This window comes from Amblyomma americanum, chromosome 10 (assembly GCF_052857255.1).
Source record: "Amblyomma americanum isolate KBUSLIRL-KWMA chromosome 10, ASM5285725v1, whole genome shotgun sequence".
Lineage (NCBI taxonomy): Eukaryota > Metazoa > Arthropoda > Arachnida > Ixodida > Ixodidae > Amblyomma > Amblyomma americanum.
The window spans coordinates 3,386,984-3,401,811 of record NC_135506.1 but is presented as its reverse complement, the minus strand read 5'-3'; the positions used below and the strand labels follow the sequence as shown (position 1 = coordinate 3,401,811).

Here is a 14,828-nt window from a genome sequence, read left to right as displayed (position 1 = left end):
TCGCATTTAATTTTGCTTCATTTATGTTTACGAGAAAAAAAATATAGATAAAAGGTGTTTTGGAACAATTTGTGCACTTCTAACACTGGAATGGTTGCTCTTTCTTTACAGATACGGACCTACAGAGCAGCTGAAGTTTGTTGGCATTGAACGAGAATTGGAATTTTTGTAACTATCTGGTCCTGGTGTTTTAGATCCCAAAGAGTAGTGATGTAAGGATCCACAGTAGAAATGTTGCGTGAATATTTTTTTTCCATCTTGTTTACAATGCACAAAGAAGGAATCATCATACTTTCCACTGCATAACTGACTGTTACCTTCGTTCCTTCATTTGTCTACAAAGCCTCTCATTATTCTCTTTGTTTAGTGTAAATAGCTGTACTAACCGTGCTTATCAAGTATTTGTGAAGTGGACTAATGTTTGCACTCTGGAGCAGTGACAACGGCCACCGATTTTGTAACCCTTGAGCTTTGTATGTATTCGTGCGTTTCCTCTAGGCTGTATGCAACGCTGCCACCATTTCGTCGTACAATAAATGCACTGGTCATCATTTACATCACTGCTATGGGAGAGTGGAAAAGGCAGCCAGGAGAATTGCAAAGCCCTATCGTGGTCACTGAAATTTGCCTGCACATTGTCTCTTCACCTTGCACTGCACACCCAGAAGGATTGCCGAGATCAGGAGTAGAACGAAGTTATGGCATCTCGTCATTTTAATTATCTCCAGAAACACTGATTTGGTAGGACTATGACTGTGGTAACCGGACATGAAACAGAGCGTTGCAGATATGTCTTGACAAACTGCATTGTATAAGATGAAGCGAACACATAAGTAGATTGTTTATGATTCTTTTATGGCAAAGACACACAAAAGTCAAGTTCTGGAGCAAACCTATGAGGCACATTTAGTAAGTTGGAAACCTTGGTGCAACACAGATGTAGTAATGGCACTGTGACGTCATGCACGATGCATCTTCCTTGTCGTATAAATGGGTTGCAGCTGTCTTGGTATGTGTTCCAAAATCTGTACAGTGCATTCACAACTCCTTTCCTTCAGAAAGTGGTGCTTATGATATGCTACGCCAGAAGAGGCGATTGTCATTGCTCCGACAGAGACTACTGCCCTTGTCAAACACTCGCCATTTTTCATAAACCAAGCCGAACTTAGATATGAAACAGAGGACTATGTTCTGGGCAATGGTTCCTAACCTTTTAGATGTTAATAGGGCCAGGCTTTAATACAGTGCTGAGGAACTGGCCATTGGTGTTGCACCTTTGCATGCATTTCATGAAAGGCATACAAATTCACAGTCTCTCAATAAATGTGTAAGTCAGTTACCAACCACCTGTAGTAAAAAATGACAGCCGGCTTCAGCTGGCAATGGCGTAGTTCATTTTCACAGCAGAAGTGTATGGTCAGCATTGGAGTGGCGAAATGAAGGCAGAAAGTGCTTCCATGAGTGTTTGGCGAGCTTTAGAGAGCACGTATGGAAATGTTAAGTTCTGTACCCGATTTGGGAAACTTCGTGTTACAGAAAAGTGCTCAAAATCAGTTTGCTGGGTGAGTTGGTATTTCATGCTTTCATTCACACAGCGCCAAGACAAGCACGGACAGGAAGGGAGACAGCACAAAGCGCTGACTTCAACAACGTTTATTGCTGCGCACAGCGTATACATATACGATACAGCGCCTATGTGCAGCAGCCACCACCGGCGCTTTGTGGTGTCTCCCCTCTTGCCCGTGTTCGTCTTCGTGTTGTGTGAATGAAAACAGAAAAGCGATCAGCAGTTACACAACAATTACCTGAAAAATAGGGGTGTGCAAATATTAGAAATTTAGAATATGAATCGAATATGCTTGATATTTCATTCGTATTCACATTCGAGAAATTGATATTTGAGAATTTCTGAATATTTGAAAATTCCCGAATACTCGACAGCGATTGCATACCGCGCAGATTTTCATAAATTCAACCGTGGCAAAACCACAGTACCTGGGCAAATTATCCGACAATCGAGTCGAAAGTTCCAGGAAAACAATACAATGGTCGTGTTCCCTTCCTTCGCCGTTGTTTAACGCGTGGACTGATCACATGCCGATGCCACTAGACTTGACCTCGTGCGAAATTCCGCAATTGGGCTTTCCCACATATCACACGTGCTGCAAACAAGATGGCCGACGACCAGCTTCGAACAATCGCAATGCGAATGCGCACCTTTTTTTAATCCTTCCGTGGTATGTTACGTACTTAATGGCCACACCCATGGCTTTCGTCCTGTCGCCTTCATAACTCGGCAAGGGTGACCTCCGCCATCTCGTTTTGTCTACTGTATGCGGGAAAGCCTACTTGGAAATTTCGCGCGAGGCTCCCGAAGGGGTGAGCTGAGGTGTCTCAACAGGGCAAGCAGTCCTGTAAAAATCCTGCCTGTTGCATGGTGCATTGTAACTCGTGCACCTCTTGAGTGGGTGTAACGGCAGGCGTGACGTTGACAGGAGGACCCCTGTCATTGGGCCAAAATATAGCCTGCGCGCATAGCTTCGGTTTCCGAGCTTCGCCACTAGCCCGCGGCGACGGTAGCTGTCAGCCCGCGCATTCGACGATCATCCGAACCCAGCACCATGCTGCTTTCGGAGACCGACTGGCGCGTCGCTGATCATTTCTTTTTCCTTTTTAGAAGCAGCCTCGCCGTTCCAACGCCAATGTGTGTTCGCCTCGCTTTCGCGCGCGTTGTTCTTCCAACACGTACTGTGCGCTCGTCACGGGCTAACTCGTGTTTGCGTGGTGGAGCCACCTCATAGAGCTTCACCGCATTTTCGGCAGTTATTTTTTTTTTTTTTTTTCTGGGGAAGCTGGGCATATTATAAAGCGACCTTAGGATAACCAGGGCATTTCTTCCAGTTCCTTGAACTCCGAATTAATGAAGTTTTACAAGCCATCGTTATTTTTTGTTGCGTCTTGTCATTTCATGGATTTCGTTTTGCATGACCACATTTCAGGCTGGGTACTGTTATGCTGTCTAATTAAGTAGTATATACATTTCTGTGCACATCATGCTTATTATATGGGGCTGAGGCATTCTAGTTTTATTTCATTTGCAAAGACCATAGACTATTTTGAAAAACGTAAGGGCACCATATGCTTGTTTATCATTTTCTTAATTTTTTTTGTACTGAACAGATATATTCGATATTCAAAGGCATTATTCCTTTGTATTCAATTTGTATTCGAAAATTTCAATATTTGTACATTCCTATTGAAAATATTTGTGAGCTCATCAACACTGCATGAGAGTGCTGCTCGAGGACTACCTCAAACAGTGCACTGCCTTCAGAAGGCACGCCATCTCACTGAGTGCTTAAAACGGAGTAAGTTGATGAAATGACATTTTTACTGATGCCACAGATATGTACAGCCAAAAAGGCCCAGGTGATGAATCACTCTGCTAATTCAAGGCGCTTGAACTTGTCATGGTCATAGAAGGATGCCTTGACGATGCGGCCACCAAAGTAACGGCCATTGGTGTCAACGACAGCTGGAAAGAAAACCAAGGGGCATGAAAAGAACTCTATAAAACAACATTTTCTTTCTTTTTTTTTTTCAAGACAGGTCTAGAACTTTGTTATGAAACATAATAATATACAAATGCAATGCATAGACACAAAGTCATTAGTATTTTGGGGGGAATACAGCACAATTACAAGAGACTAAGTTAAAACAGTTTATTCTTTTTCTAGAAGTCCAGAAATGAGCTTCTGCTACTAATGAACATATGGTTGTTTGGAGTTTATGGTTTATGGGGGTTTAACATCCCAAAGCGATTCAGGCTATGACGGACGCGTAGTGAAGGGCTCCAGAAATTTCAACCAACTGGGGTTCTTTAACGTGCACTGACATCGCACAGTACACAGACCTCTGGAATTTCGCCTCCATCAAAATTCGACCACCGCAGCCGGCATCGAACCGCGTCTTTCGGGTCAGCTGCCGAGTGCCTAACCACCGAGCCACCGCGGCGGCACAGTGTATGGTTGTTTGTGGCTGCCTTTTCAAACTATAGCAATGTCTACAATTCCCCGAACATTATGATTTGAAAATGCATAGTAAATTTCAGCTGCTATAAAATTTTTTGTCTCACTACATCACACAAACAAGTAGCTGAAAGGTTCTGAACTGACTGCAAAGCAAACCATCGATTATTTGAATGCGAAGGTGACCAAAAATTTTTTTGATTATGTGGAGCTAATTAAATTCGGGCCCAGCCTTTCTGCCCTTATCATCGATCATGATGTGATGCTAGGTGTACTGGACCACACTCACTAAAGGGGAGTCTTTTTAGAACACTTGACGATGACTGGACCAAGAACTAGGCGAGTTCGAAGAGATTCCACTGAATGTGTAATCTCATTGAACTGCTGCCACGGCACCATGAAATTAAGGCCATGCGACACTGGGCTGCCATTCTGAATCTCTACAATGGGTCTACACTGTTTCTTAAGAGCCAAGGAGATTAGCCAACCTTTGATGGCGGATGCCATGCTTTTGAACTCGATAAAGATGCGCACGGCCTCTTCATCGGCAACGCCTGGAATTTCATAGATGAGGCAGCGCACCACTTCCCCATACTTGGAGCACTCTTCTTTTGTCTCTGGCTCAAGGTCATCGTCAACCTCTCCCGGTCCCACCATATTCTGCAGAGAACAGTGCGAACACAACAGCTGGCAGAAGAGATGCACACAGCAGGTATACCATATCACAAGCTACACAGATTGATACGCACCCAGGTGTTCAAAAACTTTACAATCACTGGAGGGAAACAGCCATTATGAGCAATTCAATTTGTTTCTCTTAGCTGTATACACAAATCTGACTGACGCCAGCAGTTCTGGCATCCAATTCAGGAAGCAAGAAGAAAAAAGCTCACAGTTTCCACGAAGGAAAATACAAGGTGAAGAGAGTGCCATTATAAGTGGCCTACTAAAGGAAGAACAATGCTTATCTTGGAATCTAGGAGGCCATGGGTGTTGCCCGAGAAAAATCAATGTGCCACACATGCAGTGGACAAACACCAGTAGTCGCACCGTGCGTGAAATACGAATACTTATTGAACCGTGGGTATAGGTTGAAATGAGCCAGGCCAACATTGCCATTATAAGATAGTAAAGAGGAATTATAAATAAGACCAGCAGGAGCAGACAGGTACATGGATTCAGGACACTTGTGTCTGTGCCTGTTCCTGGTAGTTTGTGTATCATATATGGTCGCGTATAACTCAACGTTTTTTTCCAAAAATGACTATCTGAAATTGGGGTGTCGACCTATATGCGGAGCCCATCTATTTGCGGGGCCAGAGTCGCGGGTGAAACGTGATTGTGCCGGTGCCTGTTCCCGCCAGGATGCATGGAGCTCCATGTGTTAAAAAAATTCATGTCCAGATCAGTTCTACCACAAAAATCACGCTGGCAGTCACCTTCCTGGACAAGCGATAGACAGTGCGAAAGCAAACTTCCAGTAATGTCCAGAATGCACATAGCACCGGAATCCGTAACTACAGACCATTGGCAGTTCGGCTTGCCATTAGTCAGCTGGCCGCAAGCAGGTACGGAAATCAGGATGGGGTGCCGTTTCACTGCTTTTGATCTGCACTTGCGTATGACTACTAGCCTTGTGATTGCATGGTTGCGCGCTTTTGCTTTCAGATGCCGCATGATGCCGTACCACATCGTGTCTACTCATCGGCGACGCCTTTTTTTTTTTTTTTTGGTCGAGAGTTGCAAGTTGGGGGTCGATGAGTTATATGTGGAAATATACGGCATTTAAACACCATGCACTAGACTTTCGCAGGGAAGTCTGTAAATGGCAGCCCAATCCTTACCCTCAAAAGGACCACTTTGGATGGGTTGCGCATCATGTCGGTGATGGATTCATTTTGCTGCTGCTGCAAGCTCGGTGGTGGTGCCATGGGGGGAGGAGGACCCAGAGGAGCCACCAGGGGAGGGGGAGGTTCTGCAGACAACAGCAAGAGGGTTGCCAAATGCATGAAGGCATGCTCTGCCCATTCGAAACACCACCCCACAACGTGGTCACTGTCCCATGATCACACCTCAAGTGTCCATTACCCCTCGGTTGCCCATTCTGATGACCTATGTAGACTTTCACTGCTTTAGAGAATGTTTTTTCCAAACATAACTGTAGCATGAAAAATGACGTGCACAAGTGAGGACACACAACATAAGGATGAACTCTTCACTCAACTGTTTACTGCATGCAAGCAATATTTTCTTTGCCTTGTGATGAGATGTTTTTGACCGTGTATATCATACTGTATAATTATTTTTGTTTTGTTTTTGCAAGTGCAACAAAGGCTAAATCACACAGACATGCCTTTGTGCACAAGCAGCTGCGAGTGCACAGTGTCCTACTAGTGCGAGCAGTACAGGGTGGTGTTGGTACGAGTTTGTGCACCAGTCAGATGCACCTGCTACCGTCCACCACCTGCGTACCTTTGGCGATATCCTTCTCGTGGATGATTTTTCCACCCCGCTTGCTGGTCTTCTCCACCTGCAACGCCTGGCTCATGCCCTGCTCCTGCTTGCCCAGGCCCTGGCCCTGCTTGTAGCCATAGCGGGCCATGATGCGTTGGGCCACCGAGCCAGACCTGTGTTCACACCGCAACGTGCAACAGAATTTCTGGCAGAATCCAACGAAGCTGATATACAGCGTGTTCGCCAATTAAACGTGCGCCATAGAATGCACCTCACTGCTAAACCGGTGAACTGTTCAAGCTCAAATATCGCACAGACATGGCATTTGGTAAGCATTTTATACCACATCTGTTTGGGGTACTTACCTGAATCAATAAGAAAAATTAGGATATCCTCATTGTCTGCGGCGACGACGAAATAAAAAGGCCGCTTTCTCAGTGATCACACCGGTGGCGCCATTTCATTTGTCAGCCGTAGAGATTCGGCAAAGGAGGTGCGGGAGTGTATTGAGGGAAGTTTGAGGATGCTGTACCATGAAAGACTTCAAACTTGGTGTAGTTTTGGGCGAAATAAGCTTTTTGTGATCATTGATAAAGCAGTTGCTGAAGAGTCTTTAAACCTGCCGCAAAAGAACCCCCTCCTATGCCTAATCTCAATGGTCGACCAATGAGATGGTGCACCGGTGCAATCGCAGAGAGAGCAGCCTGTTTCATTTCGTCGTCACCGCAGACAATGCGAATATCCGACTCCTTAATGATTCAGGCAAGTACTCCTAAGAAATGTGGTATAAAACAATTCTGTCGACCACACACCATTTCTGTGCGAAATTTGAGCTCAAACAATTAACCGGTTTAGCTGTGAAGAGCATTCTACGGCGCACATTTAATTGCGGAACAGTCTGTAGAGAACCATTGCTTTCTGCAAACTCAGTCCAGGGCCACAAGATCAAATCCCAGCCATAGCGGCTGCATTTCAGTGGAGGTGGAACTCCACCATTCCCATGCGCTGTGTGAGGTTAGTTGCGCATCTAAGAACCCCAGCTGGTCAAAATGAATGCAGAGCACTCCACTAACCCAAATGCAGCTTTGTGACGTCGAACCTCGCATACAGGCACATTATGCGTCTCTGTTGCGTATCGCATGCACGTGCACAATCGTCACGCTATCCATCTGATATCGCTCAAGAAAATGAGAAATCATAGGTGACATCACAATTTCTATATCTTTAGTATTGTCAATCTGCTGCAGCTGCAAGTGTTCATAATTGCTGCTCCCGACTAAATGCGCTGTACTCATAGCAAAGTGACAAAAGCAGGATCTACATATACAACGAGGGCAACGCTCGCGCTTTTCACCACTCTCCCATATATCCATAATGTAAACTTGAAAGCATTGCAGGATACTTCAAATATAAACATGCTGAACATCCCAGGTTACATTGTGTAGAAATTTCAGGGTCAATGCTAACGAGTCACTTTTGCTGTGACTGCTGCAGCAGATTTACGATTCTAATGATAGAAAATGTGATGTCACCTATGATTTCTTATTTTCTTGAGCAATATCAGATGGATAACGTGATGATTGTGCACCTGCATTGGATACGCAGCATAGAGACGCATAATGTGCCTGTATGTGAGGTTCGACGTCGCAAAGGTGCATTTGGGCTAGTAGAGTGCTTAAAACAAGCACTCTTCCTGATTCACATCACGTAGATCCCAAGTCCTTGTGGCCTATGCTAGGACCTGGCTGTAGTTACTTAAGAACATGGTCAGTGCACAGATATGCTCTCATTGCATAGCAGCTTCACAAATGGGGATGAAATCTTTGCTGCATTAAATGTGCAGAAACTGACATCAACCTGCATTCAGGCCTTCAATACATTTGCAGAAAATTATAAAAAAAAATAGCCCTTCTTGAAATAATGTTTGATAAATTCCCAATTCCGAAACAATAACAGGTCCCACGTCTGCAAGCTGCACTTCTCAGAGTGCAGCCAACACACAATATAAGTACCTTAAATCTGATTCTGTACCACATGATTCTTATAAAAACTCCTGCAATAGATGCAGAAATTGTACAGAGCACAATAACAGGAGGGAAAATTGTTTCATTGCTGCTTCTCTTATGCATTTTAAGACAAAGCCTTTCACAGCCGCTTCACCGCAACCAACAGCTTGCAGTTTTCAGATACTCACCCAAGGCCAGCTCTGGGACCACCCGGGTCATCTCGGCCCCCAATGTCTTGCACTAGCGAGGGCGGTGGTGCAATGGCTGCCCCCGTTGAGCCTAGCACACCACCAAAGAAGAACAGTGAGATTCAATATCGCAAGTCAATCGGCGGTATCGACTAAGCCAAGCAATGAGTCACTTCATTAAACACTGCTCGAGAAAAGTAATATGTTAGGCTCCATATTTAAACAAATAAATCTTAGGGACACAAATTGAAGAATTCTGCTACCTTGCTTTAGCATTCAGTGGAAGCATTAGCAGACAGAAACTAACTGCACTCAACTAAATCGCTGCAACAAGTGCTCTGTCTTACAAAAAGTTTATCGCTCTGAAGCCCAAGCTGCCACTCATTTGGGTGCATATTCATGCACACGTACTGGTAAATGATAGTAGTACTAAGAAAGCCACTCAGCAAGGCCCCATGCATTTTTTCCTCATTGTTTTCAGGTGCTTCTATGGCTGTAATCATGTGGCTATCTGCATGACAACACTATTATTTCTTATTTAGCAAGCCCACCTCTAGGAGGTCTCGGTGGTGAACTGTCTTCCGCTGGGGGGCGCTCCTTGTCACGGTCACGGTCGCTTTTCTCTCGTCGTTTCCTGGTGGAGGCAGCATGCGGATATATCAAGCACGTGAACTCTTCATACACAGAAACAGACAGACAAAAGGCAATACATCTAGACCACAAAGCAAGAACATGTGGAAGATGGAATCTCTGTGAAGGTGTTGCAAACACCTTGGGCAGCTTGGACCTATATTTTCATGCACGCGAAATCCAGTAGCAGTGAGAGTGGAAACCTACTCTGCACACTTCTTGCATCCACAGCCACTACCTTCCAATACGACAACTTGGTTGCTGTTCATAGTCATTGCAATGGGGTCTCTTTACTTATACATGCTTGCTGTATCATCATCAGCAGGATTTTAACTTTCAACTGCAAGATGGAGGCCGCTCCAATAACTCACCCTGTCCTGTACAAGCTGCACAAACTACCCCCCCCCCCCCCCCACCCCCCCCCAAACTTCCTGATCTTACCTGCCTGCCTGACTCTGTCACCCCCAGCTACGCTTGCCTTCTCTTGGTATCCACTCGGTTACCGTTAACAACCATCAGTTATCCCGCCTTCGCACTGCACACCCTGCCCATGACCGTTTCTTCTATATTTCAACTAGGATGTCATTAACTCACATTTGTTCCCTGAACCACTCTGCACCCTTTCGTCTACACCTATCATTTTCCTTTTCATAGCTCACTGCTCTATCATCAACCAAATTCCCACTCTCTTGCAGTATAGCCAGACCCTGAAAATACCTGCATGCTCCATCCCCTAATGTCTTGGGTGGCTTCCACGCTATTGCAAGACATTGTGACATGAAGCGCAAAAACTCTAGTCTCTGTTCCATCATTAGTATTTTCTTTTTATTTTTAGTGTTGGTAAGCTTGCTGCATTGCACCATCAGAGACAACAGCTGCTCGTAGTACTTAAGACACCCAACACATATTTAAGGACTCCAGCACTGCACAGCAGGTAGAAACAGAACTGCACGTGCCTGTCGTCATGCTTGCGGTCCTCCTTTTCCTTTCGCTCCCGTCGTTCTTTCGTCAGCTTCTCATAGTCGTTGGGCCAGAGAGGGTCGTACTCCAACCGGACGTCCCAATCGCCACCCAACAGAGAAGCCGTGTTGGGACCTTCCTGCAAACCGCGCAGCAGTCAGTGGTAACCCATGCCCAGGATGTCAAGACCTCTGTTTCTGTTCTGAATGCTTACATCTGTTTATCTTTATCAGGTTCATTCACAGATTTATTCATTTTAATTTAGAAGAAAAAAAAACACACAGGATACCTTCCCATCCCCTTTTTGGCAACAGTAGATAACACTTGATATAATGATAAATGCATTAAGAACACAGACCAAAGGTGTGCTTTTGATAACAGATAACTTCACATTTAATCTAATCCTCCTGAATAAACAAAAACAAGCAAAAGTAATTTTGGCATTGCATGTTCTTATTAAAATATGAAAATGCAATGTCTAAAAGGAAAGAAAAACTGTTCTAGTTCTTAAATATTCTTCTTTAAATTTCTCACAGCATTCAGCATGTGAAAAACTAATTAGTTACATGGTTACAATGGTCCAGTATTCTGTGAAAAACTGTCATGAACATGAAATGCTCTGGGACATTAAAAAAAAGCAGATGTGCTGCCACACACCTGAAGCAGCATTTCTGCCAGCACAGCTAGCAGCCACTTGCTATTTTTCAAAAGTGATAGCTGCAGTAGCACCAATAGCAATACATGCCTCTATGAACTTGCAGGTTTCCAGTGATGCTATGCACAAAACCAAAAACCTTATGACAGCATGAACTTGTACCTGAATAAAGTGGCTCGCCAGGAAGAGTATGAAATCTCTTTACACATGTTCCTATCTTCTCAAATGTTAGCACGGGTACAGAGTTTGGCTGTATACAAAAGGACTGTGTTTGGGCAGTGACATGTTGCAACAAGTGAAAAGGTCTGCACTAGATGGTGATCAAACATCTTGATGCAATAACAGTGCTCAAAAACAGATAAAACAGACATGAGGCAAGTATATCCTGTCTGTTTTTGAGATCTATTACCATCCCAAAACTCACCCTGACATACCATTAACCATTGACCTACAAATGCACAGCTCTTCTAAACATCTGGGATAGTTGCTGCCTGTCTGGTGCAAGTATGTCAAGAAGGGCACATAAAGCAAACCATAGATGCTGGCACAGACCCTGGCCTGGGCAAAGATGGCCGGTGGAGGCGGCATCTCATCTGGCTCGTCCCTCCTGGACTTCAGGTCCATCACAGGGGCCATGATGGCACTACCCTTGCGACCAACATCCCGCTGCACAACACAAGGAATGCATTTCACAATGTCGAAGAAAATCTTAGGTCAAAAGAAAGGTTCCAATCCCCTGAAATCATAGTGAATCTACCAGCGCGGAAGACGAGGACGTAAGAGGAGAAAAAAGAAGTGCTGACTCACAAATGAAGTATACGTGCCTTGCAAAATGAATGTGGTTTATCGAATACCATTACCTTGCAGTCGGGATTATGTGGGTCAAACTGGATGGCGTATTAATGTACGATTACAGAAGCATGAGAGATCTTTAGATAATGGTAGATTTCTAACTTGGTTGTGCATTGTAGGGGATGTGAAGGTTACTAGCCGTTCCTTTCAGCAATGCACATTTTGGCAGTTCATTCACTGCAGATTAACCGAGAAATTATCGAGGCTAGCCACATCTTACGACTAGGTGACGAATGTGTGAGCGAGCCGTTCATCGCGTTAACATGCAATGAGTTGGGCTATCTAGATCAGAGAAGCGTTTGGGGCAATCAATGATTCGTGCTATGGTGTATTTTATGCTCATGTTGTGCTTTTCGATGATTGAGTGGTTTACGATGTTGCTTGGCTTGTCTATATAATCCCTGTTTGTTTCAAAAAACTTCTGTTACAAGTCAGCGCTTGTTTTGTCTCATTTCACCTTCCTGTCTTTCGCTCTGGTAGATTCACTACGACACCACAATAACTAGCCCAAATGTCTATCCTCCCTGAAATCACATGCACCATATGTGCACAAAAATGGGCCTTTGAGAGTCTGCATGCATAAAATAAGTGAATTAGGTGCCAAAGTACCATGCAGTTTTTAAAGGTTAAATTTCTTTACAGAGTGGCGTCGTTAAGCACACTGGCTCTCAGCGTTCCTTCATTACAAACAAAAGCAAAGCTTCAACAACAAAGCACATCATTTTATGCGCTACTGAATGCATCGAGTAGCATCTATTACCCACACAATAACACATGCGTTTACTCAGATTGACAATGACACCTTTAACTACTATGAACAGTTGGATTTCTTTAGTTAGGGTGTTGTGAATGCAGAATGAGCTAGCTTACAAGACATTGGTCTAAAAATATTTTTTGTATCCTATAAGCTCTGCCATGCTGTAAAGACAAGCAAAATTCCAAAAGACAATGGTAAGTACTTTTGTGAACTGACAAAGCATCTGCCATTACTCTAAATGAATTTTATGTGCTAAAGCTGTATTCACCCTGAGCGATGTCATATTGGAGGGCTATGAATAACTATAATGCTTAATGTGTTTTAACAAGCACAAAAATGTCAACAAATTGGCACTTTCGCATTTTGCCTGTAAATAAATGTGGCCACCGCAGTCAGAAAGCAATCCTGCAACCTCCAGTGCAATAAAAGAGTGCCTTGGTCACTAATACACCATGACATGCAGCTGGCATATCGATAGGTACCACAGTTACATAACAAATAGGAGACCGTACACAGAGGCCACAATGAATGCAAGAAAGTTACCCTTGGTTGTGTCATGGCAGCCTTCTTGAGCTGCAGCTGCGATTGCAATAGCTTGATGCCCGAAGACCATCCCGCTGAAGAAAATAGCACAAGGAACAGATTAGTGCATCATCATTCCAAAGACCAGAATTAGCCTTAGTAACGCCCAACTTCAGGTCATTTCAGCTGTTGACAGCTTAAAATATCATTGACATGAATTTCCCCTTTAAACATTTCATTATATGAATTAGCAGTCCAAAGTACACGATGAACTCATTTTTACACTCCATGTTTCTGGTTGTTCTTGTAAAGGTGGCTCCAAGTTATGCGAAGACTTGAATTGCCTGCCCTTCTACACTGGTGCCACATAGGGTAACGCGTGCTTTAAAAACACCTTAGCCCTCAAGGTAAACAAAGTGGAAAGAAGGAAAAAGAGCAATGAAAGCAGGTGCCAGTAACAGGTAGCACGGCTCTAATATTTGAATCAGCTTCGCAATAAGCAGGTGGTTGGTTGACCAGCCTGATCATTGTTGAATATTCCAATGAAATATGTTTGCTGAATTGTTACTGCAACACATGTAACCCTCTCCTGCTTGGGCAGTGCTGCTGCCTGCAGTATTTGTAAATAAAATAAAATGAACTATCCTAAATTCAGGTTTCACACTTGTTGACTTTCCCTCAAAGTTAAAACCGATCACTAGTAGATACAGCGGCAGTAAGAGTTAAGGTGTTCGGCAGTATCATGTGCTAAACAGTGTCACACAAAATGCCTGCACCAATCAATTCACGTCTGGAACATCCGAGTTCGGTGAAATGCTCGGCAGGGTAAAACTGCAGCTCGCGTGCACTAAGTGTGATAACGCGACGAAAGTGTAGCTTCACCGTTATTCACAAACTTCAATAATTGTAGCAACGCGAACGTTTATTACTGTTTATACGGGCGTACACTTTTGCGTGTTTGCAAACTACTTTTGCGGGTTCTTGCGCGGCATTCAAGTTGCTGTGGAGTGGACAGCTACGGCCTGGTACAATTAGTCGAGCAACGCACTGCGCACCTGACGGTGCACAGGTGGCTTTCATATACGTATACTTTCTTTCCCCTGCAGAACAGAAACGTTGCTCACTTAGATCAGGTTTCTGATCCTTGTGGCCCTTGTCCTTCGAGTCCAAGCCGAGTCCGTCGTAGAGAGACATGTTGAGCTGAGTGCTTCAGTGAAAGAGCAAACAAAGTCAGTCGGGCTCTCGGTACTTGCGTCTCGCTGGTGCGACCACAGATCCGGCACGTTTTCACACCTCCAGAAAAACGGTGCGTAAAAAAACCTCCATCATTACGTTGCAGTCAACACGCCGATCGCAAGTCACACTAGAACGATCCCGTATCTTCTCACGTAGACTCGACAGACGCCGGCGAAAGTTCGCTCCTAGCTCTTTCGGAGATACGTAGCCACACACTAACAACGCCTTCTAGTTGCAGCGAACTTTACTATTTCCAAAACGCCGGTAATTACTCCATCGCACGGTTATTCAGTACACAATATTGGCTGCTATTTCGATGTCAGCCGTGACAATATCGCGCATTGTTATTTTCACGGTAAGAGAATAGGCAGTACTAGAGTCACTAAATAAAGACTTTATTTAGTGACTCTAGGCAGTACCATAGCCGCCTCTATTTTTTTATGCCGCTCAACCGCGGTATAGTGATATAACCGCGGGGAACGCCGTACGCGAAGCTGCCGACGAGTGGCGCGCGCAGCCCTGTGGAATTACAATAGGTAT

General features: G+C 44.4%; 2 protein-coding genes across 5 annotated transcripts in view; one reads left to right on the top strand and one right to left on the bottom strand.

Moving 5' to 3' along the window:
- Positions 1-555, top strand: part of E(z) (histone-lysine N-methyltransferase E(z)) — a 37,463-nt gene extending 36,908 nt beyond the window's left edge. For all 4 annotated transcript variants that reach the window (XM_077640599.1, XM_077640597.1, XM_077640598.1 and 1 more), the window contains one exon: positions 112-555. In XM_077640599.1, coding sequence (XP_077496725.1) covers positions 112-172 — 61 coding nt within the window. In that variant the 3' untranslated portion in view covers positions 173-555. The remainder of the gene's footprint in view (positions 1-111) is intronic.
- Positions 556-3,368: 2,813 nt separating this feature from the next.
- Spf45 (splicing factor 45) lies at positions 3,369-14,609 on the bottom strand. Its single transcript, XM_077640600.1, has 10 exons — positions 14,177-14,609; positions 13,074-13,147; positions 11,474-11,587; positions 10,263-10,405; positions 9,228-9,310; positions 8,677-8,767; positions 6,501-6,655; positions 5,873-6,003; positions 4,517-4,688; positions 3,369-3,535 (listed from the first exon to the last, which is right to left on the bottom strand). Exons 1-10 carry the CDS (start codon positions 14,244-14,246, stop codon positions 3,438-3,440), a joined length of 1,131 nt encoding a protein of 376 aa, XP_077496726.1. The 5' UTR covers positions 14,247-14,609; the 3' UTR covers positions 3,369-3,437.
- Positions 14,610-14,828: the final 219 nt, after the last annotated feature.